This window comes from Petaurus breviceps, unplaced genomic scaffold, assembly GCF_028583685.1.
Source record: "Petaurus breviceps papuanus isolate PSGF00001 unplaced genomic scaffold, PetGlider_PUasm1.0 224, whole genome shotgun sequence".
NCBI classification, from domain to species: Eukaryota; Metazoa; Chordata; class Mammalia; order Diprotodontia; family Petauridae; genus Petaurus; species Petaurus breviceps.
This window is the reverse complement of record NW_027185887.1, coordinates 7,874,142-7,900,733: the sequence shown is the minus strand read 5'-3', so window position 1 is coordinate 7,900,733 and position 26,592 is coordinate 7,874,142. Positions and strand designations below refer to the sequence as shown.

The window sequence follows — 26,592 nt, the reverse complement described above, 5'->3', positions numbered from 1 at the left end:
ACCTAAGTTTCATATACATAATTCATTTGGCCACATCAATTGTACAAAATGCTTTACGTTGCTAACAAATAAATAATTTTGCTTACAAAGAAACTTGAATTTTGCTTCTCCTTCAAGATCATTTTCTTTTTAGTTCAGCTAGTCAACAAATGATGTTGCTGCTTTAACATGCTTCCTTTCCCATGTTCTAATCTTTCATTTAAAATCATTTTAAGGAGATAGTTATTTCTTTTTCTGAAAAAGTCATAATTTTTGACAAATACTTAATTTTTAAAAGTATACCCGCAAATGTTCCACATGTATATCTTCCTTTATAATGATGATTCTACTTTACTCCATACATATGATACTAAGATCACAGAAATGCAAACAATTTTATTAAATGTAGCACTGTGGAATCAAATTCAAGATGAAATATAACTGTTCTGTGTCAAGCATCACTACTTACTAAGAGGTCTTTAAAAAGGAAAAGTAAATTATTATCCACCCCCTCCAATTTTTTTTTGTTTCTCAAACTATGACCCAGAAATGTATTAAGGAAATTTGGATGTGTGTGTGTGTGTGTTTCTCAGTTCTTTCCCCTGCACTTTTTCCTGTTCACTCTTAATTGATGCCACTTGTTTTATTAAGAGGGAACCACACTATGGTTTGAAAGGGGACAGAGGAGCCATATCTGAGCTTAGGAGCAGAGAGGAAAAATGTTTGAAAATTACCGCTCCAAATAAATGTACAGACTCAGAGAGCTGGAAAGGGAGCAGAGGGGGAGATAGGCAGAGGTTAGGACTAAACACTGAAGTTTAAATTTAGCCAAGATCCTCGGACACTGAGAGAAGTTCTACTTTTATTAAAAGTTCTACAAGTGGCTTAAGGTTATTTTCATTTTTCACTCTTATGCAAAAAAAAATGATTAGTGATATTTCTTTAGTGCTTTATAATTAGAAAATGCTTTGAATGCATTATCTTATATATACCTCTCAGTAGCCTGGTGAGGTAAGTAATAATATCATTAATTGATATTTATATAGCACTTTAAAGTTGACAAAATCTTGTACAAACATTATTTCACTTGATTGTGTCAACAGCCCAATGATGAAGACATAACAGATATCATTCTCCCAATTTTGCAGATGAGAAAACAAAGCCTCAGGAAGAGGTTAATGACTTTTCCAATAGTGATAGAATCAGAGTCTGAACCCCTGTGTTCAGACTCCCCATCCAATATTCTACTTTAAAGATCCCCTCCTCCAACTCCTACTCAAAGAATAATACAGTTCTAAAAATGGACATGGTTACCTTTCCTAAATAGTCCCAATTTCAAGGGAAGAAAACGTACTTTTAACAAGACTTGCAAAAGAAATTCAGATCATATGTCCTGATTTTGGTTCAGAAATTATATAGTCACCATAGGAAAATTTCATAGTCAACCACACAAGAGGCTGTATATAACCTGCAATACCATATAGCCCTTGAAGATTACTATTTTTTCATGATGCACAATGCACCAGGTTTGGTTGACATGGTCCCTTAAAACCAGGAGTGGTGACATCTGAGATGGTTTTAAGTGGCATGGTGGCCAGGGTCACAGAGACGTCTGGAGGTACATGTATGAGTATAAAAGAGTGTGGAATCCTCCTCACTTCACTTTTGTTCTTAACTGTCCATTCTCACTCCGGGTATTCTGCCCAAAGCAGAAACCTGTTTGATTTCCCTCCCTCATCATTCTTTTATCAGCAAGCTGATGTTGAAATGGTCAAGCAGCTGGCTCCCCTTCACGCATTAATCATATTGATAGTTATTGCCAGTCCTCTTCTTAATGAAAGGTATTGTAACTATCTCCCTGATAACCTCATCTCTTCTGCTCTCAAAGAAATCAAGGAAGATTTAGTTCATCGCTTGAAGCAGAATGCCCAGCTCAGGCTCAGAATACAAAAACATTCAGTCTATAACTACAGTTTTCTCACTCCTTGCCCCAAATCAGAGAAACAGAGGACCATATATTTAGAGCTGATAGGTAGCCCAAAGGCCATCTAGTACAATTCTCTCATCTTATAAATAAGAGAATTGAGGACCAGAGAGGAAGAATAACTTACCTATGATCACACAGATAAATGACAAAGACAGGTTTTGAACTCTAGCCCTCTGATCCCACTGTATCGCAGTGCCTCCCAAATCATCTCACCAAAAAAAGGTTAAAGTTTTTTAAATTAGTTTTTCGGGGGGAGGGTATATCACCACTAACATACTCTGTGGCTCCAGCTATCTCCTTGATAAGAAGCTTGATCTGCAGAGTTCCAGTCTCATGCGCATCATCCATGGTCCATCCAAACCTCACTCTCACACCAGGGAGGTCCTAAGAGTGAATGTTGTGTACAAACTAGCCATATGTTGAGTATAAAAGGAGAATATCAAATTGACTTTACAAAGTAATCGTTGTAAATTGATAGCTAGCATTTGTATAGTACTTTAAAGTTTCCAAAACTACAAATCCTACTTCATTTTATCCTCAACAATAGCCCCAGGAAATAGGTGTTATTATTTTCCCCATTTTACATATGAAGAAACTATGGTTGAAAGAAATTAACTAGTCCAGGGTCATGCATACAGCTACTAAGGGTTTGAGGTCAGATGTGAATTCTTGACTTTAGGTCTGGTACTCATAAGGTGGCTCATTGGCATGGAGCCTTCCTTATTTTCTCAGCAGATCTTAAAAGTAGGAAAATGGGGACAGGGGGGAGATATAGTAGATATGGTCAGGAAGATAAGGAAGCTGGCCCATTACTATTCAAATAGCTCACAGCTCACTCTCACCATTACTAAACAGATATGTGTGTATACGTGTGTGTGTGTGTGTGTGTGTGTGTGTGTGTGTAAGAGAAGCTAGGTGGTACAATGGATAGAGCACTGAGCCTGGAGCCAGAAAGATTTGAGTTCAAATCTAGCCTCAGACACTTATAAGCTATGTGACTCTGGGCAAGTCACTTAACCCCTCTTGGCCTCAGTTCTTCATCTGTAAAATGGTGACAGACTGGAGAAGGAAATGGTAAACGATTCCAGTATCTTTGCCACAGACAACATCCAAGGGGTCACATAGAGTTGGACATGACTGAACAACAACAAATGTGCATTTGTATATGTGTGTGTACAGAAGGGGGGGATGGAAGGGGAGAGAGAGAGAGAGAGAGAGAGAGAGAGAGAGAGAGAGAGAGAGAGAGAGAGAGAGAGAGAGAGAGTGTGTAAAACATTAAAATTGCACTAAGACTTTGGGGACACCCTGGGTATACAGGAAGCTCTTCAGTGGTAGTCTCCCCCATTCTCCTGTAAGTGCCCCTGCACAACTACAGGGGCAACTATCTTCCTCCTATTTAACCTTCCTCCCTCTCTACTTCTTGCACTCCATAGGGATAAGCTATAAAACACATATCTTACATCCAGTCGAAATTCCATAAGATGCCACAGATCTCAACCAGAGACAGAAGAAACTAGTAAAACACAAAGGCAGATTTGACTGGGTATTTATTATACCACTAATCTTCACTGGGCACTATCCTTTAAGGAGACAGTCACACTCTTAAAGAGCATGATAGAAGTCTACTCAAGTTTTAAGTTGCTCCTGAGAAGTACTGTGTCTCACAGATTTTAATTCTATTAACTCATAAAGGTTTGAAACAAGTCACTCATCCTCCAAAAGTCAATAATGAGCAAAAGGTTTAGAGCTGGAAGCATAGAAATTGTATAAGGTAACTCCTTCATTTTAGAGATGTGGAAATTGAGGCCCAAGAAAGCAAAGGTCACATAGTAAATGACAGAGCCCAGATGTGAAGTTAAGACCTCTGACTCTGAAGCCTGGGCCACTACTTCACCAAGCTGCAAGCTAACTTCCTGACCCATCTTCATGAGTTCAAGTCTGGGCTCAGACAATAGTTGTATAATCTTGGGCAAGTCACTTCACTCTGTTTGCCTCATTTTGCTCATCTGTAAAATGAACTAGAGAAGGAAATGGACAACCACTCCAGTATCTCCACCAAGAACCACCCAAATGTGGTCAAAAAGAGTTGGATGTGACTGAAAAATGACTGAACACCCATCTGCCTCATAGGAAGAGTGATAACCACTATATCCTTGGTGAAATATTGTGAAGATACTAATGATGCCTAAAAGCTTTGAATTTCTAGAAAGAAAGGTGGTAAATATATGCAGCATAGTCCCATGATCTCTCTGGTTTCTACACATCCCTACGAAAAACTTCAATAAATCTATGTCTTCGGCTAAGGACTGAAAACACTGTTTCTCCACAGTAACATGACTTTACTTTCATTTCTCTTCCTTGCCAGTCTTCTTTCCTTTCTTAGTACACTATCTTTTCCACTCAGCAATACCACACTTTCATTCACTAAAAACTGAAGCAGGAGAGGGGAGGGAAATGTCTGTAGTTATTTAGGCTAACTAAAAAACTGGCATTTTCACCACTTTTTCCACCTAGCAAGGTGGAAACTTGAAATGTCAGATTGGCCAGGGTGCACTGAATGTCTCTCCATCTCTCCATCGACATTTCCTCACATCATGCGGAGACCTGAGTAGGTATTAATTGGCATCAAGTGTGGGGCTACAAATATCACTTTAATATCATTCACATATGTTCAGTTCTAAAGTACTTAGCTTTTCAGCTTGCTTCCTCCTGACTCCATTTCACTGATTTTTGGCATTGAAAACCAACCATTTGTTTCTGTGGCCTCCTTTTCCTCTCTCCCTCTTCATTTATCTCAATGGAATAAATACACAAATACTGTAAGCCCTACTGAGGGCCCTTTCCAACTTGTATGATTTTTCCAAATAACAGGGTTGGGGAAACCAGTTTCATGATTAGGGACAAAGAAACACTATGTACATATTCTGTATAACCTGGAGTTCTGGGCCAGATGAAAAGATTCTCATCTCTAATGTAGTCCTTGAAAGTTAGTGACTTACCATTAAAAAAAAAAACTTTCAAAGTTTATTAGGTAAAATCTGACAGAAAGAAAAACCAAATCCCCCAAAAAACTTATCTGGGTTTTTAAATTTTTTTTATTTTCTGTAGACAGAAAATAGTTACAAAAGGTAGATGTTATGTCTGCCTCTTTTCTACCAATAAGGCTTACTGGTCAAAGACCTCATCCTCAATGTCCTAACCCTGAAGCAAAGTAAACCATATTTTTTTCAAAATGTTTATGAGGTGGGGAAATGCCACACTGAGTCACCGTTAAAAGAGCCAAATTCTGCCCTTAGATGTATGCAGGAAAAGTACTAAAGTCAACATGAGCTGCAGACATTCATCTGAGGGTAGAATTTGGCTCAGGAACCATAGGCTCTTTTTACATAGACCTCCGCTGTCTGTCTCTGTGTTCCTCTCTTCACTTAGAATTTGCTCACCAACGTCACCATGTTTATTATTCCTGAAAGATAACAAGACCATGTGGCATTTCTCATACACAAACCAGTGAAGAAAATAAAATGCCCACTCCTCCCAGACTCTTTATGAAGCTGGAATGTGGGACAGACCCACATGGAGACACACACACACACACACACACACACACACATACACAATCACCAAGTTGGAGGATCTTCAGAGCTCAAGTTCATAGCTGAACAGGAAGCCTCTTTACGGTGCTCTAAACAAACTCTAACCTTTACTTAAAGAGATTCTCCTATTTCTTCTACTTAAGAGAAAATTAGAGACTATCAGGCGAGCCGTTTACTCTTTTAGAGAGATGTCCTTTGTGGGACAAACGTTGGAATGAGACTTTAAAAAGGTTGAATGTAACTGACTCACAGAAAACATCAATTAATGACATTTTTTTTTGTCTTTTTGGAGGGGGGAGGGCAGTGACTTGCCCAAGGTCACACGGCTAGTAAGTGTTAAGTGTCTGAGGCCAGACTTGAACTCAGGTTCTCCTGACTCCAAGGCCAGTATTCTATTCATTGCGCCACATAGTTGCTCAATGACATTAAAAAAAAAAACTATATTTTGCACTTTTACCAGATGTTATGTGTATATACATATATATGTATATTTATGAAGGCATCTAGATAGCACAATGGGCAGAGTGTTGAATCCAAAGTCAGTCAGTAAACACTTTATTTTTAAAATAAACAATTTATTAAGCATTTATTATGTGCCAGGAACTATGCTAAATGCTGAGTTCAGATCAGGCCTCCAGTATTTGATGTGGGACCCTGGGTAAGTCACTTGACCTCTATCTACTTCAGTTTCCCCATCTGTAAGATGTAAGTAATAGCAACTACTCCTAGCATTGTTGTGAGAATGAAGTGAGATCATATTTTTAAAGTGCTTTGCAAACCTTATGCAAGTTATTATTAGTATGTGACACATAGCATCAATAGTTTCTTTTTTATATGTGGTCCTTAATTGTGTCAAATAAACCAAAGATTCCCTAATCCAGGCCTTATCTTTTTAGACAACAAGAGTCAAGCTTTTAGAATTAATAAATCAAAACAAAAAGGAAAGAAAGGAAAAGAGATTTAACATGAAAATGAGGTATATGGTCATAACCTCTGGATGGTCACTGCAGCAGTGAACTGAAACTTTAGCCAGGTCTGCAAAAACCCAAAAACCATGCTATGATCTTTTTTTTTTTAGCAAAAGTTAGAAACACTGGTCCCATAATGGTTGAGGGACACATCCAAAAGCATTCATCTAGTGGATTAGTTAGAGGGTTATCTAAATCACTGGGCAAAAGTAGATGAAGTCTGAATAAGGTTTAACATCAGGTGAAATGGTCAGATTCACAGTTTTGCCAGTGTCCACTGCCAGCCTCAGTCCTTTCCTAGTCCTAGGTTTTTGCATTTATACATAATCCTAGTTTATCAGCTACAAGCTGGGTTTCAGGATAGTTTCATAGATAAAGCTGATGTAGGACTATAAGAATAGCTTGGTACTATGATTTATTTTTTGATACCTGCCTGGCCATGGTTTATAGACCAGGCTGTGATATAAAATTGTCATAGAGCTAAAAATGATCTTAGCTATTATCTAGTCTATACCTATCTTTGTATAGACAAGAAAACTAAAATCCAGCAAGCATTAAGTGACTACTCCAAAGTTCCCTAAGGTAAATCAGTGGGCTAGTCCAGCTTTGATTTTTTACTACTTTAAACTTAGGCTTTTGTTCAGTCGTTTTAGTCATGTCCAACTGTTCCTGACCCTGTTTGGGTTTTTCTTGGCACAGATACTGGAATGGTGAATGGTTTGCTATTTTCTTCTCCAGCTCCTTTTACAGATGAGGAAATTGAGGCAAACAGGGTAAAGCAACTTGCCCAGGGTCACACAGCTAGTAAGTGTCTGAGACCAGACCTGATCTCAGGAAGATCAGTCTTCCTGACTCCAGGCCCAGCCCTCCATTCACTGTATCACCTAGGTGCCTGGGAAAAAAAAATACCTTTGATTCAGACTGGTTAAAAAATAAATGAGATCTGGTCAAAGTACTATGAGCTTCTCACAATAATCCTAACAAATGTTAAAATTTACTCACTGAAGACTGTCAGAAATTTATTTTAAAATCTTCATATTGTCAGGTTGTTAACTTTGCTTTCCTTTCATTCTCTTTTTCTCCCTCTTAAAGCACACTAAGAATGTAAATAGCCCCATGGGAACCCCTCAAATCTATTGAAAGAAGCCATAAAGGTAAAAGGACCACTTCCTCCACTCTCCCTCAGTGATCCATACTGCCACCATCTGGAAAGTTAGAAGAATTCCCAGGGTGGGCTAAAGCATCTTTGCTTGTGCTGTTCATCTTCTTCAAACTCAATGATTTGATTTTCTGGCTTCTGATTTCAATGTAATCTGTTTATGATTTGCAAGGGATATATGAGCCATGAGTAATAGAAAATGTATAGGGATAGACAAACCAAGAAGAAAAGTAGCCAGTGACCCAACTTTCTCACAAAGACTATATTGTCTTAGATACCAATCCATCTTCCCAGCATTGCCTACTTAGCAGAAGTCTGTCTCCAAGTTTAGCATGCATGTTTTCTTAGGTATAAAACTTTGGTTCAATCAAAAGATTCTGGAGAGAAACATCACATGCTACTCTAATTCTTTGCTAAACATATTAAAGAGAAAGACATCACCTAGAATACTTTTTTTAAAAACAAAGACAACCCAAACACCTAGACTGCTTATGATATAAAAGGATCATTGTGGAAGGAAGGAAAGGAGAAAAGAGGGAAAAGGTTGCAAGAGGAGGCAAAGTAAGCAGGGAGGAAAAGAAGGAAATGAATAGAAGGAAGGGCTACACTCGATTTTCTCTGCAAAGACAGAATATGGAACACTAAAAAGTATAAATTCAGGTGACATGTCAGAACAAACCAACCTTCCTGTCTTAAAAAAAAAATACTGATACCTGTACAATAGGGTGACCTCCTGCAGATGCCTTCACAGCCCCTCGACTTCCTTCAGTCTCATAATGAGCTCTGTGGTGGGATTTGGGCTGTACTTCAATCCTAAGTTCATAAGGTCCTGAGTGAGAGGGCAGCTGCCAATCAAGGGCAGGCAGAGACGGGCTGAAATGGAAGACAAAAGAGCATTAAATATTAACGACCAGTGTATTAACACAAACCACAAGTATCTGAATCTATTACTTTGGGGGCCAGGATTAGCAGTCCATCCTTCACCATCTTACATTAAAAATTGCCATCAATAAGGATAATGTCCTGACATAAGTAATTTAAAAATCTTTGTAAAAAGCCAATGACTACTTTAGGATGATGTATGGGAAAAGCCTTGTCAATGCTTCAATCTCTATAAGGTTTTTAAATAAAATGGAAATATTTTCTAAATCCAACCTTAAAGTGTTTCCCTCTCTTGGTACTAGATTTACATCAATTATTTAACCTTAAAAGACAAATCAATTCTAGAATGATATGTAGACAGCTTTAAAACCAAAGAAGAACAGCCTTTGGGCTGAGAGTCAGGAGAACTATATTTTAGTCCTGGTCCTAACTATCAATAACTAGCTGAATAACCATAGATAGGTCATAATCTCTATGGCCTCAGTTTCCTCATCTGCAAAATTAGGGTATTGAACTATATTAAAGGTTTTTAACCTGGGGTCTAAGAACTAAAAAAAAAAGTTTTTGATAGCTATAGCTTAACATAATTGGTTTCCTTTGTAACTCTATGTATTTTATACGCTTAAAATATTGTTCTGAGAAGAGATCTGTAAGTTTCATCACACTGTCAATGAGGCTAATCCCTGGACTAAATGGCCCCTGAGACACCTTTTTAAATCTCTGATTCCATAGCAAAATGATTAGGAATGAAAAAGAACAATTTAAAGGATGTTTTAAAATTGCAGTTCACAAATCAGGATTAGCAAGATACACATTTAGCTGTTACACACATTTAATAAGCAAATCCCTAATCCCTATGCTGCAGTACGCTTTTGTTATCCTTTTATCAAAAAAGAAAAAAATACATTAAAAATTACATGCTTTTAGAGACACAAAAAATCCTCTGAATATCATATTGAGATTTTCTGCTAGCCCCTCTCTGTGTGAAAGGAATAGCCATGATCTTATTGGTAACAAATGAAAAAAAAAGCAAAGGAGATGATGCAATCTCAACTGAATTTCAAGTCCCTTCCTGACTTTAACATACATCAATCTTTCATCACCACATCCTACTATATTGAAATCTAGATTGGTAGAGGAATCAAAAGTTGAATGGTAGATCAACTTTTACTTTGATCTCCCAAAAACCTAGGAGGGTGGTACTTATGCAAGTAGTTGCCATTGACACACATACGTTGGAGTGGGGGGAGAGTTACAGTTAAGCATTTGGTCTGTCCCTGTCAATATTGTAGAGGTGGCGACCTTAGTGTGGGGTTTCCTTTTTGCAACTGAGTTTCTATTAGTCTAATTTCCTTTCTTTCTTAAATCTCATTCTGCCTTCAAGTCTTATAAAGGAAAGTCTTTTAAAAAGAGTTGCAATCTTTAAGCCCTATGTAAATATTAGCTGTTATAATAATAGGTTCTCTTGGGCCACCACAGGCACCTTACCCTGCCTCCCAGGAGTTAGACAGAATACTGAGTAAGACTACAAAACTTCAGCAGAAATATAATTGGCTAAGAGATCTGGTCGATTCAGTTCATACTGGTTCATAAGGACCATTCCATGAAAAATATGAACTGATAACTTCTTCATATTCACAGAGCCTCGAGGATTGGCCACAAGAAATCAGAACAACAAAATTTTCACTCTTTTCCAATTCTGCTGCACTTTAATAACCTGGCCTTGGATATACTACTTACAGCATCCCTTAGTTAGAATACACTAATACAGCTATGGAGCCAAAACATGAATTTGATTCCCAATTAGGAACAATGAAGGAATAGTCACTTGGAAAAAAATTAATTCCTCCAAACAGAAGGGTCAGTCAACAAGTATCTATTAAACACTTACTGAAGGAGTGAGGTACTATGCCAAGCACATGGCATATAAAGAAAGGCAAAAGTCATTTCTGTCATCAACAAACATATTCTAATTAAAGAGATAACATGTAAGTAACTAGGTACAGATAAGACATATAAGGCAAATGGAGACTAATTTTGGAGGGAAAGGTGTTATAGGTTGAGAGAACTAGGAAAGGCCTCTTGAAGAAGGTTGCATTTGAGCTATCTTGAGGGAAGGCAGAAAACCAAGAGATGGATGGAGGTGAGGACGGACAACATTCCAGGCTTGGGGAACAGCCTGTGAGTGCATAAGTCAAGAACTGGAAGATGTGGTATCATGTGAGGAACAGTGAGTAGACCAGTGTAGGTGGATAACAGAGTATATAAGGGAAAGAAGAATATAAAAAACCTTGAAAGGAAGAACAGGGTCATGTTATGAAGGGCTTCAAATGCCAAACACATGTTATATTTGATTCTAAAGGTAATTAGGAGTCAACTGGGGTTTGTTGAGTGTGGGTAGGGGGTTAGGGAGAGGGGAGTAACGTAGTGAGACCTGTACTTTAGAAGATCAACTTTGGCTGCTAAGGGGAGGATGGATCTGTACGGAGAGAACCTTGAGGCCAAGAAGCTATTTGGGATACAAAATATACCAAATCAGACAAGTATCTCATTCTACATGATGGTGTGCTTTGCCATCTCCATGCTCTTGACTCACACATAACTCCTCATTGCACTGAAGTCACTACCACATAGTTCATATTATCACTTCCTTCCTCACAAACTTCCATGCTATCTGCATAATAATATCCAATTGCCTTCCAATATGGCCCCAATATATTTTCCCTGTTTTTCTTCCCACTAGTCCCCCTACTACATGTGTTCTATCCTATTGCCTCAATACACCATGTATTATGCTACCTCTGGATTTTGCTTATACTATTTCCTCTGTCATAAATGTTCTCCTTTTCTCTTTCTCTAAATCTACTAGTCAAAACCCTACTTTAACCGTTCTTCAAGGTCCAGTTCAAATGCCATGTTCTTCACAAAGCCTCTCCTGAGTCCCTTCAACTACATGCAAAACCCCTCTTCTAAAACCTTATAACACTTTTCATACCTATGACATAGCATGTGTTGCCTTATACTAGAATTACTCCTGGGGCGGCTAAATGGCACAGTGAATAGAGCACCAGCCTGGAGTCAGGAGAACCTGTGTCAAATCTGGCTTCAGACACTTAACACTTACTAGCCCTGTGACCTTGGGCAAGTCACTTAACCCCAAATGCCCTCCAAAAAGCAAAGAAAAAAAAGAGTATATGGTTTAGAATTACTCCTTCTTCCATTTGAATTTGCCCCTTTAGGGCAAAAATTGTGACTTACTCATCTTCATACCTCTCTACTACCTAGAATAATGACTAGCATATAGCTGATACTTTATATATTTGTCAGTTTGAATGGAATCAAACTGAATTGATTTCTAATTATTTCACTCTGGTTTTGTTTCATTGAATACACTTTAAACTCCTTGAGGTCATGTTCTATGTTTTACACTTGATGTATATCCCCATAATATTTAATATCTAATACCATTCTGGGGACATAATAGGCACTCAATGAGTAGCTACAGAGTTACTGACTGATATCTATATGCTGGAGAAGGAAGAGGCAAACCACTCCAGTATTCTTGCCAAGGAAAGCCCAAATGGGGTCATGAAGAGTTGAACACAATTGAAAAGTGACTGGACAACATCAAAATCTGTATACCTGAAAAGTTGTGTGTAAAACAAGGATTTGGATCAAAACAAACTATAAGCCCAAAAATTAAAATGAAGGACACCAACTTATTTAACTTTGAATCAAACCTAAATAATACTTTTTTACTAAACAGTAAATAGCACCAAAGGTTGCTTGATGTTGTTGTTTAAAGAAATAGTTCAAACTAAAACCAAACCTAAATATTTTCAAAAACAAAAAGACATCCAACTATTCTTTTAACTTACCTGACATATCATTCACTTCCCATCTCTGGTGCATTTGAATTTATGTAAATTGAATCCTATTTTAATTGCACGGAGGAAGTTTCACTAAGTAAAGTTAACCCAAAAGTTTACACATTTACAAATCTGGAGTCTCATTTACAGTACAGAGATCCCTTAGAGCACAGTACACCTGTGGCATCGTGAAGGCTTACTATAAAGAACAGGTGCTATTCCTCCAACAAGTTATTTCCAAAGCACTCCTGCACTACATCCTGGAAAAGACTACAGAAATGGTGGGTTTCATAGAGTGTATTCATTCAGAAAATTGTAAAAAATGAAGAGAGGGGGCGGCTAGGTGGCGTAGTGAATAGAGCACCGGCCCTGGAGTCAGGAGGACCTGAGTTCAAATCCGGCCTTAAACACTTAACACAAAAATCTAGCCATGTGACCTTGGGCAAGTCACTTAACCCCAATTGCCCTCCAAAAAGCAAAAAAAAAAAAATGAAGGGAACTTGGAGGTAATTCCTAAACTTGGGGCATCCATTTGACTTACTTGTTAATGCAATTATACTACACAAATTCTTTTAGGAAAATCAGTACTGTGCCTAGGAGCTAAGGTGTTGTCTCTACTATGCACTAACCCAATATATAAAAAACAAAACAAAACACCAGCCAAGTGGTCATTTGCTATTATGTAGCCCAAAGAGTTGATCGGCTAATTGGATTTTTCCACTTTTGAGCTGGCCATTTTGGGCTCATAGAAACACAGCTTCAGCATCCTTTGCTATAGTTACTAAGGTATAAAGTTTGTTCTTCACAATCTTAGACTGAAACAAAAAGATCAGAATGCTCATACTCTGTCTGGCAAATTACAGGATTATGAGGTTTGGGTACAAAAGAAGTCATATATTTAGAATATATGCACATATGTGTATAGCCAGGATTATGAAATCCTATTGTGGATCCTCTGCCAAATCTGATTGAAGTCAGTCCTGGGAAATCAAGAATGAGCTTCATTTTTATAAAAGAAAAGTACTTATACTTTTTTTTCTTGGGATTGAGTGTATTTTTTAACAGATGTTTTCTTTTTATTCCTGGATCTAGTCTTCTTTACTCTAAATAAAATGGTATCAGATTAAAATACTTTCATACCAATAGCCCAGCTGTGCACTCTTTCCTTTTAACTGTGTCTTACTGATTTCTAAGGGAACATCTTCATGCTGAACAACTAAAGGATAAAGTTTATTAGAGAAATAAAATGTTACAATTTAAACATGGTCTTTAGAAACTATGGGTTTTTTCCATCAAAAACAAAGAATAAAAGTGATTAGGGCTAGCAGAATATCTCTAGTTTTAAAATTTTCAGGTAAAATCTACACAATGGCTACAATCCAGATAAATGAGGCAATTACCTAGCTACATTTTTTTAGCTGTGTAAACACAACTTAAGTAAACAATTTAAAAGTGTGTTGCAATCACATGAACAATAAAGGTGTGATAAATGTGCTTTTATGTATACACAGTACACATCATAGGCTACTTAGGTGTGGCACAGAGATGTCCATGATGAATAACAGTGACCATCATATCTGGCCTTACAATTCATCATCAGGTGTCATAGTAAGTTCTGGCCAGTATTAAATAACAATTAAATGACAGTTTTCCTGATGAAGGAAACGCTGTGATGTATTTAACAGTTTCATGGGCTGTGGTTGTCAAAGGTATTTCCTATTTGAGGTTATCTTCATCATACAATTAATTTCCTGTAGCAATTCCTGGCTAAAGGAAAAGCAACTGAGGAAAAGGCTTAGTTGGGGAAAGTGGAGAGAGGGAGAAAAAAAAACTACTATAATAGTAGAGCCTACCTTTCTGGGGAGGAGAGTGAAAATGAGTTTGTCTTAAAACAATCAAGGGCTTCAAAATTATTACAACTTTTCCAGATAGGCATGTACTTCCTATAAAGGGAGTTACATTATAGCACATTCTTTAAATTACTCCCAGACAAGATAGAAGCATTATGATAAGTTATTGTTATGTGATTATAAATACTTCTAAACACCCCTTTTCACAAGATTTTGGAATCTCTGTTTGAAGTGTCCATGTTCACTTTTCTTATTTGGGGGTGATCTATTATATGCTGTCAGTACTAAAGAAGGAAACTCTCTTCTGCCGCCCCCATAACTGGGAAATGAATCAAACAGCTAATAAGTAATGGAGTAATGGGATTCATCTAATAAATGTGACAAATAAAAGATACACAATTAGGTCACCTCCCATTCATCCCGTTAGCACTATGCAGTGAAAGGAACTTGGCTCAGTCAATTCCAAGGAGAAAAAAGGTTCAGTTCTTCATAGCATAAGGTCATATTAATTTCCCTAACTATAAAGAACTATAAAATATTTTCACTTGCAATCACAGGCTCATAGATGGAATTTAGAGCTGGAAAAGACCATAGAAATCAACTAGTCTAACCTAATCATTTCATAGCTGAGGCAAATGACTCCCAGGGAAATAAAGTTTTTTGGCCAAGTTCACAAAGACAGTTAAGTGGTAAAATCAGTATTCTATGTGCTCAAACTCCAAATCCAGAGTGCAATTTCATGATGTCTCTACAAAAAGGGATAATTTTACATTGTGTTCATTCTTATAAAGTTGTACATTTTCCAATAGTATGACAATTTAAGTATTTGTGTATCTCAATCTATGGTTATGTATCTTTTGAAGTAAGAAATGTATAATAACAGAAGGCAGAGGTCACTTCTTAGTTTGACAATTTACACTTTGAATTTTCAATAGACCAAATACAACTGAAAATTTTGATTCTCTTTTCTTTTTAGTTTAGTTTTTAGCCTCTTGTCAGTTTATGATATATTTTACTGCCTCTACTACCACCAACTAAGTAATCAATCCAATTCCTTCTTTAAACTCAACGGTCTCAAATCCATAAAGACCATACCTCTATAAAGAAAAAGAAGAATCAAATTCTCCTATTATTGATGGACTTTACTAGGATGGATTTGTCCACCCTAATCAGTGTTAAGTCTGAAAGAAGGCAGAGAATTGAGCTCAGGGATACTAGTAATTTAGTCATGTAAAGTCATCTTCAAGTTTATTAAGCCAAAAAGACCATATTCAAGTCAAGAATGAGATAAAAGATTAACTTGAGCATGCACCACAAAAAAAACTTCAAATGATAAAGAAATATTTCTAAGTTACAGATAGGAGTGTCATTGCAAATGTCCAATCTTTGATTTGCTCACATCTATCTTATCCAAGAAGACAGAATTTCCTCTTTCAGAAAACAGTGTTAGTAAGACCTAAAGATCAGAAAACCATGCAGATGAAGAAATAAATGTTATTAAGGCTCTCAAGACTCTAATCTGTTAGCCAACAACAATTAGGAAAAAACAATATTTTACCATCCTCTACAACACATTGGCAAACCCACACTACATATTGGATTATTCTCAATTTATCCCGTATCTATCTTATTGTACATAGCTGTTTGTATGTTTTCTCCCATTAGACTCTAAGCTCCTAGAGAACAGGAAGAATTTTTTGCATTTCTTTGTATGCACAATACTTAGCACCATTCCAGAAATGGTGCTTAATAAATGTCGATTGACTGACTAACCAAAAATGGTTACACGAACACAATTTCTTCTAGGAGATAGAAAACTAACATCAACACTAGCAGAAGAAATCAAAATCATGTGAGAACAAGACAAAGTACATCTCATTCTCACCTCCTGATCTGCTGCTGTACTAAATTTGTCCCAAAAGTACTTTCAGAAGATGAACTTATATCTCAATTTGTAGTTCAGTTGTTTTTAATCATGTCAGACTCAATGACTCATTTGACATTTTCTCTGCAAAGATACTGGAGTTGTTGCCATTTCTTTCTCCAGTTCATTTTACAGATGAGGGAACTGAGGCAAACAGGGTTAAGTGACTTGCTAGTAAGTGTCTGAGGCCAGATTTGAACCCATGAAGATCAGTCTTCCTGACTTGCAGGCCCAGAACTCCATTCACTGTTCCATCTAATTGCTCCATACCGAAAAGTACATTCAAAACTTTTATTTAATTACAAAAAGCAGTTATTTTGCCCACAGAATGTGAAATATAAAAGAATAGCATAATAGTAACTTGTCCCAAGACTTTTCTTATCTGAGTTCTATTAGAAAAGATTAGAATAAGGTTATCATAAATATTAATAATATTGCAGTAATGTGTATACCTATGGAAATAAAGGGTAAGACAAAGTGGCATCAGGTATGTTCACATTCTTATTAATTTGTCTTCTTCCTAAAGTTGCTTTTGGTATGTTTTCATCCGCTAGAGCATGATAGATAGATTTCTCAAAAGTATCCTTCTTTGTTCAATCTTTGTTCTTAGCAGTCCACTTAAACTAAAGTCAATTGAGAATATCTGCTGAACACACACTGTATATATGGAGAGCACAGAATTCAGTGCTTTACAGTGGTTCAGATGACAGTGATGAAGAAGGGTAGAGAACAAGCCAGATACCATGAGAGGTCAGATGATAAATGTCTTACCATACATGTCTTCCATCTCACACGAAGGATTAAAACTAGTTACTTCCATATCATCCAAGTGGCCTTAAGTAGTTGTGTTATTCTTCCCAACTGGCTGAGAGTTAAGGAAGGGCCCTTGTCTTCCTCCTTTCAGTCCTCCCCCAATGCCTAGGACCACCCCATCACCATTAGAGTGGCAAGTACCCTCCTCACTTAACTTCCTGTACAACAACACTGACCACAAGATCCTATCCCTTGGCCATCCAGATTCCATGGGACAGTTGATATTCAAGATGATCAGTCACCTGTTGCACCTCTCCACTCCTTACCTCTCTTCCAACTCCCAGGCAACGTAGGCTTCTGAAATTCATCTGAGAAGAGTAATGCGACTGACTCATAGCCTTTGAATAGGATGGGATTCACCAACACTAATCCTTCAAGTGAGATGGGAGACCACCAGCCTTTGCTATCTATTCTGCCACTACATCCTAAGCTCTTTCCAGCCTTACCATCTGACATCTCTCCGTGGCCTCTGAATCTTCCCACACTGTCATCTGACCCTACTGATGCCCCCCTAAGAATCCCTGGGCCTTTCCATACACTCTATAGTTACACCTTTGGTACTTTTTTCTGGGCTTTTCCATCCCTTCTACCTTAGAGCTGAACTCTTTTATGTGTTTTCTCCCACAACTGGAATACGAGCTCTTTAAGAGAATGAACTGAGCATGCTTTTTCAATTTGTATATCCAGTGTTGGGAACATTTCTTTGTACATAGTAAGCACTAACAAATGGTTTTCCATTCATTCATTCATTTTCAGTTTGCATTCATAATATGAAGGAGACACAGCTTTAATTAAGGATATAAGAATCATTAAAATGTTAGAACTGGAAGTTTCCTTGGAGATGATCTATTTCAATTCCCCTTTTTACAAGTGAGGAAACTGAGGCAGTAGACTGTGAGCTCCTTGAAAGTAGGGACTGTTTTTTGCCCTTTTTTTGGTATCCCCAGTACTTAGTACAATGCCTGACAAATAGTAGGTACTTAAGAAATGCAATTTGATTAATTGAGACTCAGACAGATGAAGAGAAGCACCCAATGTTACAAAGCTTGTTAGTGTCAAAGAACTGAAACTTTTGTGAATGAAATCTGGACAGTGGCCGGTGGTCCTTGAATTTCAAAGAAATAAAGACTGATCAGTTTGTCTGGAGAGTTAACTCACTTCTCTGTTTACCATTGAATCTCCCTTTCATGGGAAGCTCTCCTTGTGGGAAAATTCCAAGTATATTTATTTTGGCAGGTATTTTGTTTTCTCTCACACTGATGATATGAGAAGCTTTGAGAAAAAGGTGGGAATTAGTATTAGAGGAGAGCTATGGCATCAGCCAATGTCTAAAAGGTCAGTATAAATGCAAAAGGTCAAATGGAATTCTTATGCTCAGTTTCTTTTTAAAGCTCTTTGTAAAGGACTTGAACAGATGTTGTAAGTACCAAAAACAGATCAACTATCATTTAAAAGATGCTGTTTTACACACACACACACACACACACACACACATGCTCAACATCTAAGAGAGCCTTATTTTTTTACATAGTATTTTATATTAATGAACCACCCACTGATACTCCTTCTCTCAACAGGCAGTACAGAGGCAACATAGCCTCAAATTCCCATTCCTACTACCCTCAGGTAACAATGAGGGGGGGGGGGGGGAGATAACCTCTGTGATACAGTAGCAGCTGCTTTGAGCACTGGGCAACAGAAATGCTCAAAACAATCAGGAACCAAGATGGTTGAGGGTTTAGATGTGGAAGTGGCTTCTTTTTTTTATCAATATTTTACAATTCATCAACTACTGTTCTCCTATTAACCATATAAGAGTAGTATACTCAGGATCAGACCAATCAATAGCAATTCTGACCCAGATTGTTTATCCAGACTTTGAAAGGCTAGTCTATATGTTGTGATAGATTGTGTTAAAAACATACTAAAAACAAAAGCAGAAGATCCCGATTTAGTTAAAGTATTTGTCAATACCTTAACTAATATACTGGACTATGGGATTTTTGTAGCAGGCCAACCTGCCATAATGTATTATAAATAGAAAAGGGGAAAAGTCAGTCACATTCCACTAACCGATGTGATGAAATTTAGAGTTACAATGGTAAGAGGTCTCCAGTGTATGAGGGAAAAAGATACAATTTGCTATCCCTCTTTCAATCATACTATTTTCAGTATTTGTTTGACTGTCCAAGTTCTCATGAGAAAACTTTCAAATTTTGACTTGATCTTTTTGCTGCTTTTACATAGGAAAAGTCTGTGGTTTGGGTTCTTTTTTTCTTAATGCATCTTACTTAGCATAAAGACCACCTACACACTGTGATCTAAATTAGGTTATTAAAAGTATTTCTGGTTTTACCTGTATCCCTTTTTACTGGTTACTGACATTTTTTGGCTAAGCTATATTCTAAATGAATGAAACTTGGGGCCACAAGACTCCCTAAGAGAAGAAATTTTAGCCTCTGAGTAGTTTTTTTAAAACCAGTTAGTTATACAGGATATGACCACAAGGAAGCCTGCTTTTCCTCTACATCTGGCCAGAGGTGACATCATATTTCATATTTTATATAGTCTTTTTATAAAATGAAAGAATTTCATGAACAGCTCCATTCATTTCAGTATGAGTTACACATATGCACTGAAAATGTAGGTATTTGTTAAATTATAGCCCTTAACCTCTGGTTCTTAATATCTGTACCCTTCACAATTAAGACTCAAAGATTGATCACCTAGTATATCCTCAAGAAACTTTGGTTTTTGTCATATCTACAAAGAAAGTCCTTTTTTTGCTTTTTTTAAAAAAGTTTTTAATTGATGTTTCCCCAAGATTGTCCCTCCCCTCCCAGAGAACCATCCCATATAAAAAATAGTATTGCTTAAAGACAAAAAGAGGAAAGAAAAAGAAGGGGGAAATTGAGCAGAAATGAAGAATACATTGAAAAAGTCAAATGCAATGTGGAATACCTGTGGACCTTCTATATCCACAAAGAGTGGTGTGGAAGTATCTTCTCATTTCTCCTCATTCAAGTTATGCCTGATCATTATAATTTTGTTGCATTCATATTTGATTTTTTTGTCATTTTTCTTTCCATTTATATTGTTACAGTTATTGTACACATTGTTTTCTTGGTTCTGCTTACTGTATCAGTTCATGTAGATCTCTCCATGCTTCTCTGCATTCATCACATACATCATTTCTTACATAATAGTAATATTTCATTACAATCACATGCCACAATTTGTTTATTCATTTCTCAATTCATGAGCATCTATTTTTTCAAATTCTTTGCTATCACAAAAAGTTCTGCTATAAATATTTTGGGGGTATATGAGGACTTTCTTATTGACGGCTTCCTTAGGATATAACAGAGTCTCAGAGTCAAAGTCTATGGATATTTTAGCATTTTGTTTGCATAATTCCAAATTACTTTCCAAAGTGTTTGTACCATTTCACAGCTCCATAAACAATGTATTGATGTACCTATCATTCTACAATCCCTCCAACATTGACTATGGACATTTTTTTTCAGTCTTTGCAAATTTATAGGGTATAAGGTGAAACCTCAGGGTTGTTTTTATTTGTATTTCTCTGTTAGTGATTTGAAGTATTCTTTCATGTGGTTATGAATACTTACAATTCTTCTTTTGAAAACTGTTTATTCATATGCTTTGACCACTTATCTATTGAAGAATGGCTATTAGTCACATATGTTGTATATGTATGTATATATCATATATACATATATATCATATATATAAAGTATTTCTATATATTGGATGTCAGAGCTATATCAGAAAAATTTAATGCAAAGATTTTTTTCCCATTCAAGTCTTTCCCTTCTTATCCTAGGTGCATTAATTTTGTCTGTGCAGAAGTTTTCCAGTTTCATATAACTAAAGTTACCTTTTGTAACTACCTCTATCTCTTCTATCCATAACTGTGAGAGATATATGAACTGTTACTCTTCTAATTATTTTTAATGTTACAATCTTTAAGAGTAAGGTCATATATCCATTTAGAATGCATTGTAGAATATGGTATAAAATCTTGTTCTAAGCCTAATTTCTGCCAGACTGCTTTCCAGTTATCCTAGCAGTTTTTATCAAATAAGGAGTCTTTTACCAAAGTAATTTATGTTTTCTACTTTATCAAACACTGGATTGCTGAGTTACATTGTTTCTGATTCTTCCTTATCTAGTCTGTTTCATTGATCTATTTATCTTTTCTTTAACTGATAACAAATAATTTTGGTGATTTCTGCTGTCTTCCAGACTGTAGGTCTAAACACTTTATCTACTGTATTGCCTACCTGCCTTTATATTATGTGTTTACAAACATGATTCTGAGAAAGGTTCCTATAGGTTTTAGTAGTCCTGCAAATGGGGACCAGGATACAAACAAAGGGTTAACAATTCCTGTTAGATGGATGATCTGTAAGGTCTCTTCATACTCAATGTTCTTGTAAGTCAAGTCTTCATTGTAAGACATTAAAGCATTCACCAAGTATTCAAAAACTGGACCCTATTGTAAACCATTGCTTAATTAATTGATTGAATAATCAGTTAATTACCAGAGTATCAAAGTAACTATTTGGGGGTTGGAATTTTCCATATTTTTGAGAACCCAAAGGTGAGACAATTCTTTTGTCTAAATAGTTAGGGTAAAGTCCTTTCAATTATTTCATATTTTCCAAGAGTTAAAACTCATATGTATTCATCATCTAAAAGAAAAACGTAAAGACTTTTTATAGTTCCAGTAATCCCATAATGGATGAAGCTACGAACTTCAAACTTGGCAGAATTATAATCTGCCTGGAGGAAAGACAATTAAACCAAACGTGAAGGGAAAAAGTATTTTCAAAGTTACAAAAGTTTAAAGGTAACATGTTTTAAGACACAAACTAAAAGCATTCCTACTTAAAAAGAAAAAAAAAAAAAGAAGTTGTCTAATTAAGATGATCAGACATAAGAGACCCTCAAGGACTTTCAGTTAAAAACATTCAAAGTCAAGAGCTCCAGATAGATAGTAGATTGGCCCAAGGAAGATATACTAGATCTCTGTGTCAATAGCCTCCAAGATTCATTCTGAAATATTATGGTAAAAATCCCCTTCCCTTCCACCAGTGCCTTAGGAACCAAGAGGACCACACAAAGATAATTCCCTTAAAAATTCACCTCATCTTTATAGTCTTTTTTTGCATATGTCAAAAGGCCTTTGGATCATCCAAAAAGTAGTTTCCACCCAAATGGGAGGTCAACTTTGGTTGGGACTCTCGCCCAGAATACTGCTAGGGAAGGCCAGGTTCACTAGGTTCAACTCTATGCTAATCTTCAAATACATCTAATGACTTGTCAACAAACAAATGATGTAAATTTTTGTAATTTACTTACTGCCACATGCACACTTCCAATATTTAAAAAATTGCATTTGTCTTTGAGAAATAGTGTGAATCCATCATTGAATTTTAAAAACTATATGTAACAGAGGTTTTCAGTCTCTTTTACAGTCCTTTTGTTATTCTTTGGCTATTGAAATGTTGGGCATATTGATTATTTTTTAGTTTATAATAAAAAGAGTTGTCTTTTTTTCCTTTTTTAATAAGGCTGTATGGTGCATATAACTTGGGATAAAGATACTTGGGTTCAGGTACTAGTTCAGACACTAATTGTGTGCCTTTGAGAAAATCATTTCACTTCTCCCTCCTCACCTCTGCCTAGTGGCTTCCCTGGCTTCCTTCCTGTCTCAGCTAATGTATCATCTTCTTTAAGAAGTCTTTCCCAGTCCTCCTTAATCTTAGTGCCTTTTCTCTAAGACTATCCCCAGTTTATCTTGTACCTTGTTGGAATCATAGTTGCTTACATGTTGTCTCTCCCATTAAATTGTTAACTCCTTGAGAACAGGGACAGTTTGGTTTGTTTGTTTTTTTCTTTGCATCCCTAGAGTTTAATACATTACCTGAAACTTAGCAGGCTTTTAATAGATACTGGTTGCCTCTCCCATTACCTAATTGAGATTCAGGTTGTTTTTGAGGAAAGGGTTTTAAAAACCCCAAATTTCTCTAAAAATCTAAGGAATTATTACAGTGTTTCTAATTTCAAGGTATGTTCTTAGTCACTGAGAGCTAAATCATGGAAGGTAACTACCATTTTCTCCCACAAAATTTTCTTTGGCGCCATTTCAGAGACCGAATATTTGGCTGGATGAGTCTTTGTTCTGCCCCAGTGGAGTCATTCTGCTGTTCCTATATTGGTTCTTTGGCTCCTTTGTGGAGTGAGAAAACAGCAATAAATGATTGCTGAACGCCCAAAGAACCAATTGAATTCAACAAACTTTTTTTTGTAAATTCCTACTAAGTGTGTTTCATTGTAATAGGTTTTGAGGATAGAAAGAAGAAAATAAACAAGCAGAGCCATAACTAAGGATAGTTTCAAGTGGTATAAAAACAGTGGGGGGAAAGGGAGAAGGAATATGGAGGGAGTGACTTCTCCAAAGTCACACAGCTTTATAGTAAGCTTTATAGTAAGCACTATAGGTGTACATTAAACCCAAGTCTTCTGAGACTCCAAATTCAATGCTGTTATTAGATTGTGCTAGATTAGATGGTGAATCCCTTGAGGGCAGGGACTGTCTTTTGACCTTCTTTGTTTCCCCAGGGCTTAGTACAGTACCTGGAACATAGTAAGTACTTAATAAATACGTAATGACTGAATGATCAACTATACCATAATGCTTTATTTTAAAGATGGGGAAATGAAGTGCCTATAAATAGAAGTGATTTGCATATGTATGTATATATAATATACCTGCATGTATAGGTATACACACATATATGTATGTATGTTTATGTGTATACATATATATATATATGTTTATATGTGTGTGTATCATAGCAGAGCCATGATAATAGCTCTCTTCGAGTATCTGAAGGGCTCTCATGTTACAGGGGGATTGGAGTTTTTCTTCCTTTGCCAAAGGCCAAAATTAGGAGCAATGGTTAGAAGTGGAAGAGATCAATTTAGACTTGAGAGTAAGGAAGATTTTTCCTAACCACTAGAGTTAGCCCAAAGTAGAATGGACTCACTAGGGAGGTGTGGTGGTGGTTCTCTGCCAATGGAGATTCTCAAGCAAAGAATGAATTACCACTTATCCGGTAAACTGAAGAGGGAATCTGTGGCCTAGGGGGTCCCTTCCAATTCTGAGTTTCTGTCGGAACCTCAAAATCACAATTAATCAATCAGTAAGCACGTCCTGTGTGATAATGCAGCTTGGTATAGTGGATAGATAGGTCATTGGTCTTAGAATCAGGAAGATCTGGGTTCATACCCCGCTTCAAGGTTTATTAGCTATGTGTGACCTTGGGCAAGTCAACAACCTCTCTGTGTCTCAGTTTCCTCCTTTGTGGAATAAGGGATTTGGATTCAATAGCCTCTAAGGTCCCTTTCAGCTCTAAATCCTATGTACAATGCTAGGTGTTGGGATAAAAAGACAGAAAAAGAAGAAAAGAAAAAGTCACTGCTCTCAAGGAGTTTCTATTCTATCAGAATGATAAGAATCAGAAGAATACCTTAATGCAGAAAAAGGTGAGAGATTTTTGAAAGGATATCAGAGAAATGCAGCTAGGAACAAGAAGCCCAGACTCAAAGGCAGAGATTGGGAGTACAGGGGTTAGAAAGTAATGATAGGCAGACTGAAGGTACAGTCACCCTAGGAATCAAATAAGTCCAGTGAGGGTTAGGGCAGAAGACAGTCCTTCAGGAGGGGTGCTACAATGAAAGAAATCTGGTTGAGAAGGAGGGCGGTGACCCTAGGGATAGTGATCCAGCTGGAATATTACCAGAAGGGAAGGCATGTGAAAGGTATTCACTGCTGGCTCCCAACAGATTCTCCCCCTCTTTGTGTACTCTTCACCCACCCAATACTTCCTACTATGGGGACTAGGGACTGTTAAAAATGTGTTTTGATAACTATATTTTGATATAATTTGTTGTCTTTGTAATCCTATATGTTTTTATTTTAATCATTAAAAAAACATTATTCTGAGAAGAGATTTATAGATCTCACCAGATTGCCAGAGATCTACAACACAAAAAGGTCAAATATCCCTGATCTAGATAAAGTACTCTAGGAAAATTTGAAGATGAAGAGATCATTTTTGGATGGGGAGATCAGGAAAGACTTAAAGGAAGGAGGCAGAGATGTGGAAAGTATGTTCTATGTATGAGATGCTCCCTCCATAAATGCAGAGATAGAAAATAGCAGGAAGGCCTCAGGTATCATAGGATCATAGATTTAGAAATAATAAGGAAACTAGAACTCTCATCTAATCGAATTCCCTCTTTTTACATATAAGAAAACTGATCCCAAGTGAGATGAAGGGACTTGACATAGGCTCTAAGTGGCAGAGGTGGGATTGAAACCCATACCTTTTGATCCTCTAACAAAGGCCTTTTCAATACACTAATAGTACAATCTGACTGGAATAGAAAGTAAGTGAAGGGGACTAAAAAAAAAGGACAAATAAGGCTGAAGAGTAAGACATGAGTTAAATTGTGGAGGTCCATACATTCCAACCTAAAGAATTTTATTTTATCCTATAAGCAAAACTACTATGTAGAAAATTAAAATGGGGTTTGTTTGTTTTTTAGCAAAAGAATAAAAAATAGTAAGACCTCTGCATTAAAAAATTCATCTTGGCATTTTATGAAGCATGGGCTGGAATAAGGCAGAGGCAGGAAGCTATTTCAATAGTCAAGGTCAGGAGGTAATGAGGGACTGAAGTAGAATGGCAACCATCCATAGGAGTAGAAAGGAGGGAATGGATGGAAGGGAGATTGTGGGAAGTGGAATAGACAGGTCTTGGCAACTGATTAGACATGGAGAATCATGGAGGTCATCTAGGGCAACTTCCATCTCAATGTAGGAGGATTTCCCTCAACATCCCCAAAAGGTCATACAACCTCTGCTTGAACAATTCTAGTGACAGGAAACTCATTACCTCAGGAGGAGGGGGAGTGTACCCCCTCAACAGGAAGCTCTGAATCCAAGTAGCCAGAATCTACAAGGATAAACATGAAGAATCCCTCCCCTGGAGACCTAAACAAAAGTGAGACAGGAAAAAGAGAAAAAAGCAGGGAGCAGGAGGTTTGGATCATTGGCTAAGTGTATATGTCTACTATAGAAGTATCATAGGGCAATTAGGCGGTGCAGTGGATAGAGTGCCAGACCTGGAGTTAGAACAACCTGAGTTCAAATATGACCTCAGACACTTACTAGCTGGGTGATCCTGCGCCAGTCATTTAACCATTCTCAGCCTCAGTTTACTCATCTGCAAAGTGGGGGAGATAATACCGTGTTTCCCCGATATTATTTTTTTTTGAAAGAAAAACACCAGAGGGCTTATTTTCAGGGGAGGGCTTATGTTGTCCTGCCTCAGCTCTCCTCCGTGGCACTGCTCTCAATGGCGCCAGCAAGCAAATCACTGGGGAAGAACAGGATGACGCGCTCACTGCTGCAGCTCTGATTGGATGCAGCTCAGAGCGCGGCATGCGTTTCACGGGGGGGGGGGGGGGG

The 26,592-nt window shown here is 37.1% G+C and overlaps 1 protein-coding gene across 4 annotated transcripts in view; it reads right to left on the bottom strand.

Annotated features, from left to right (window-relative positions):
- Nucleotides 1-26,592, bottom strand: part of NFATC1 (nuclear factor of activated T cells 1) — a 212,402-nt gene that overhangs the window by 140,859 nt on the left and 44,951 nt on the right. For all 4 annotated transcript variants that reach the window (XM_069095005.1, XM_069095007.1, XM_069095008.1 and 1 more), the window contains exon 3: nt 8,400-8,559. In XM_069095005.1, the coding sequence (XP_068951106.1) occupies nt 8,400-8,559 (160 nt within the window). The remainder of the gene's footprint in view (nt 1-8,399; nt 8,560-26,592) is intronic.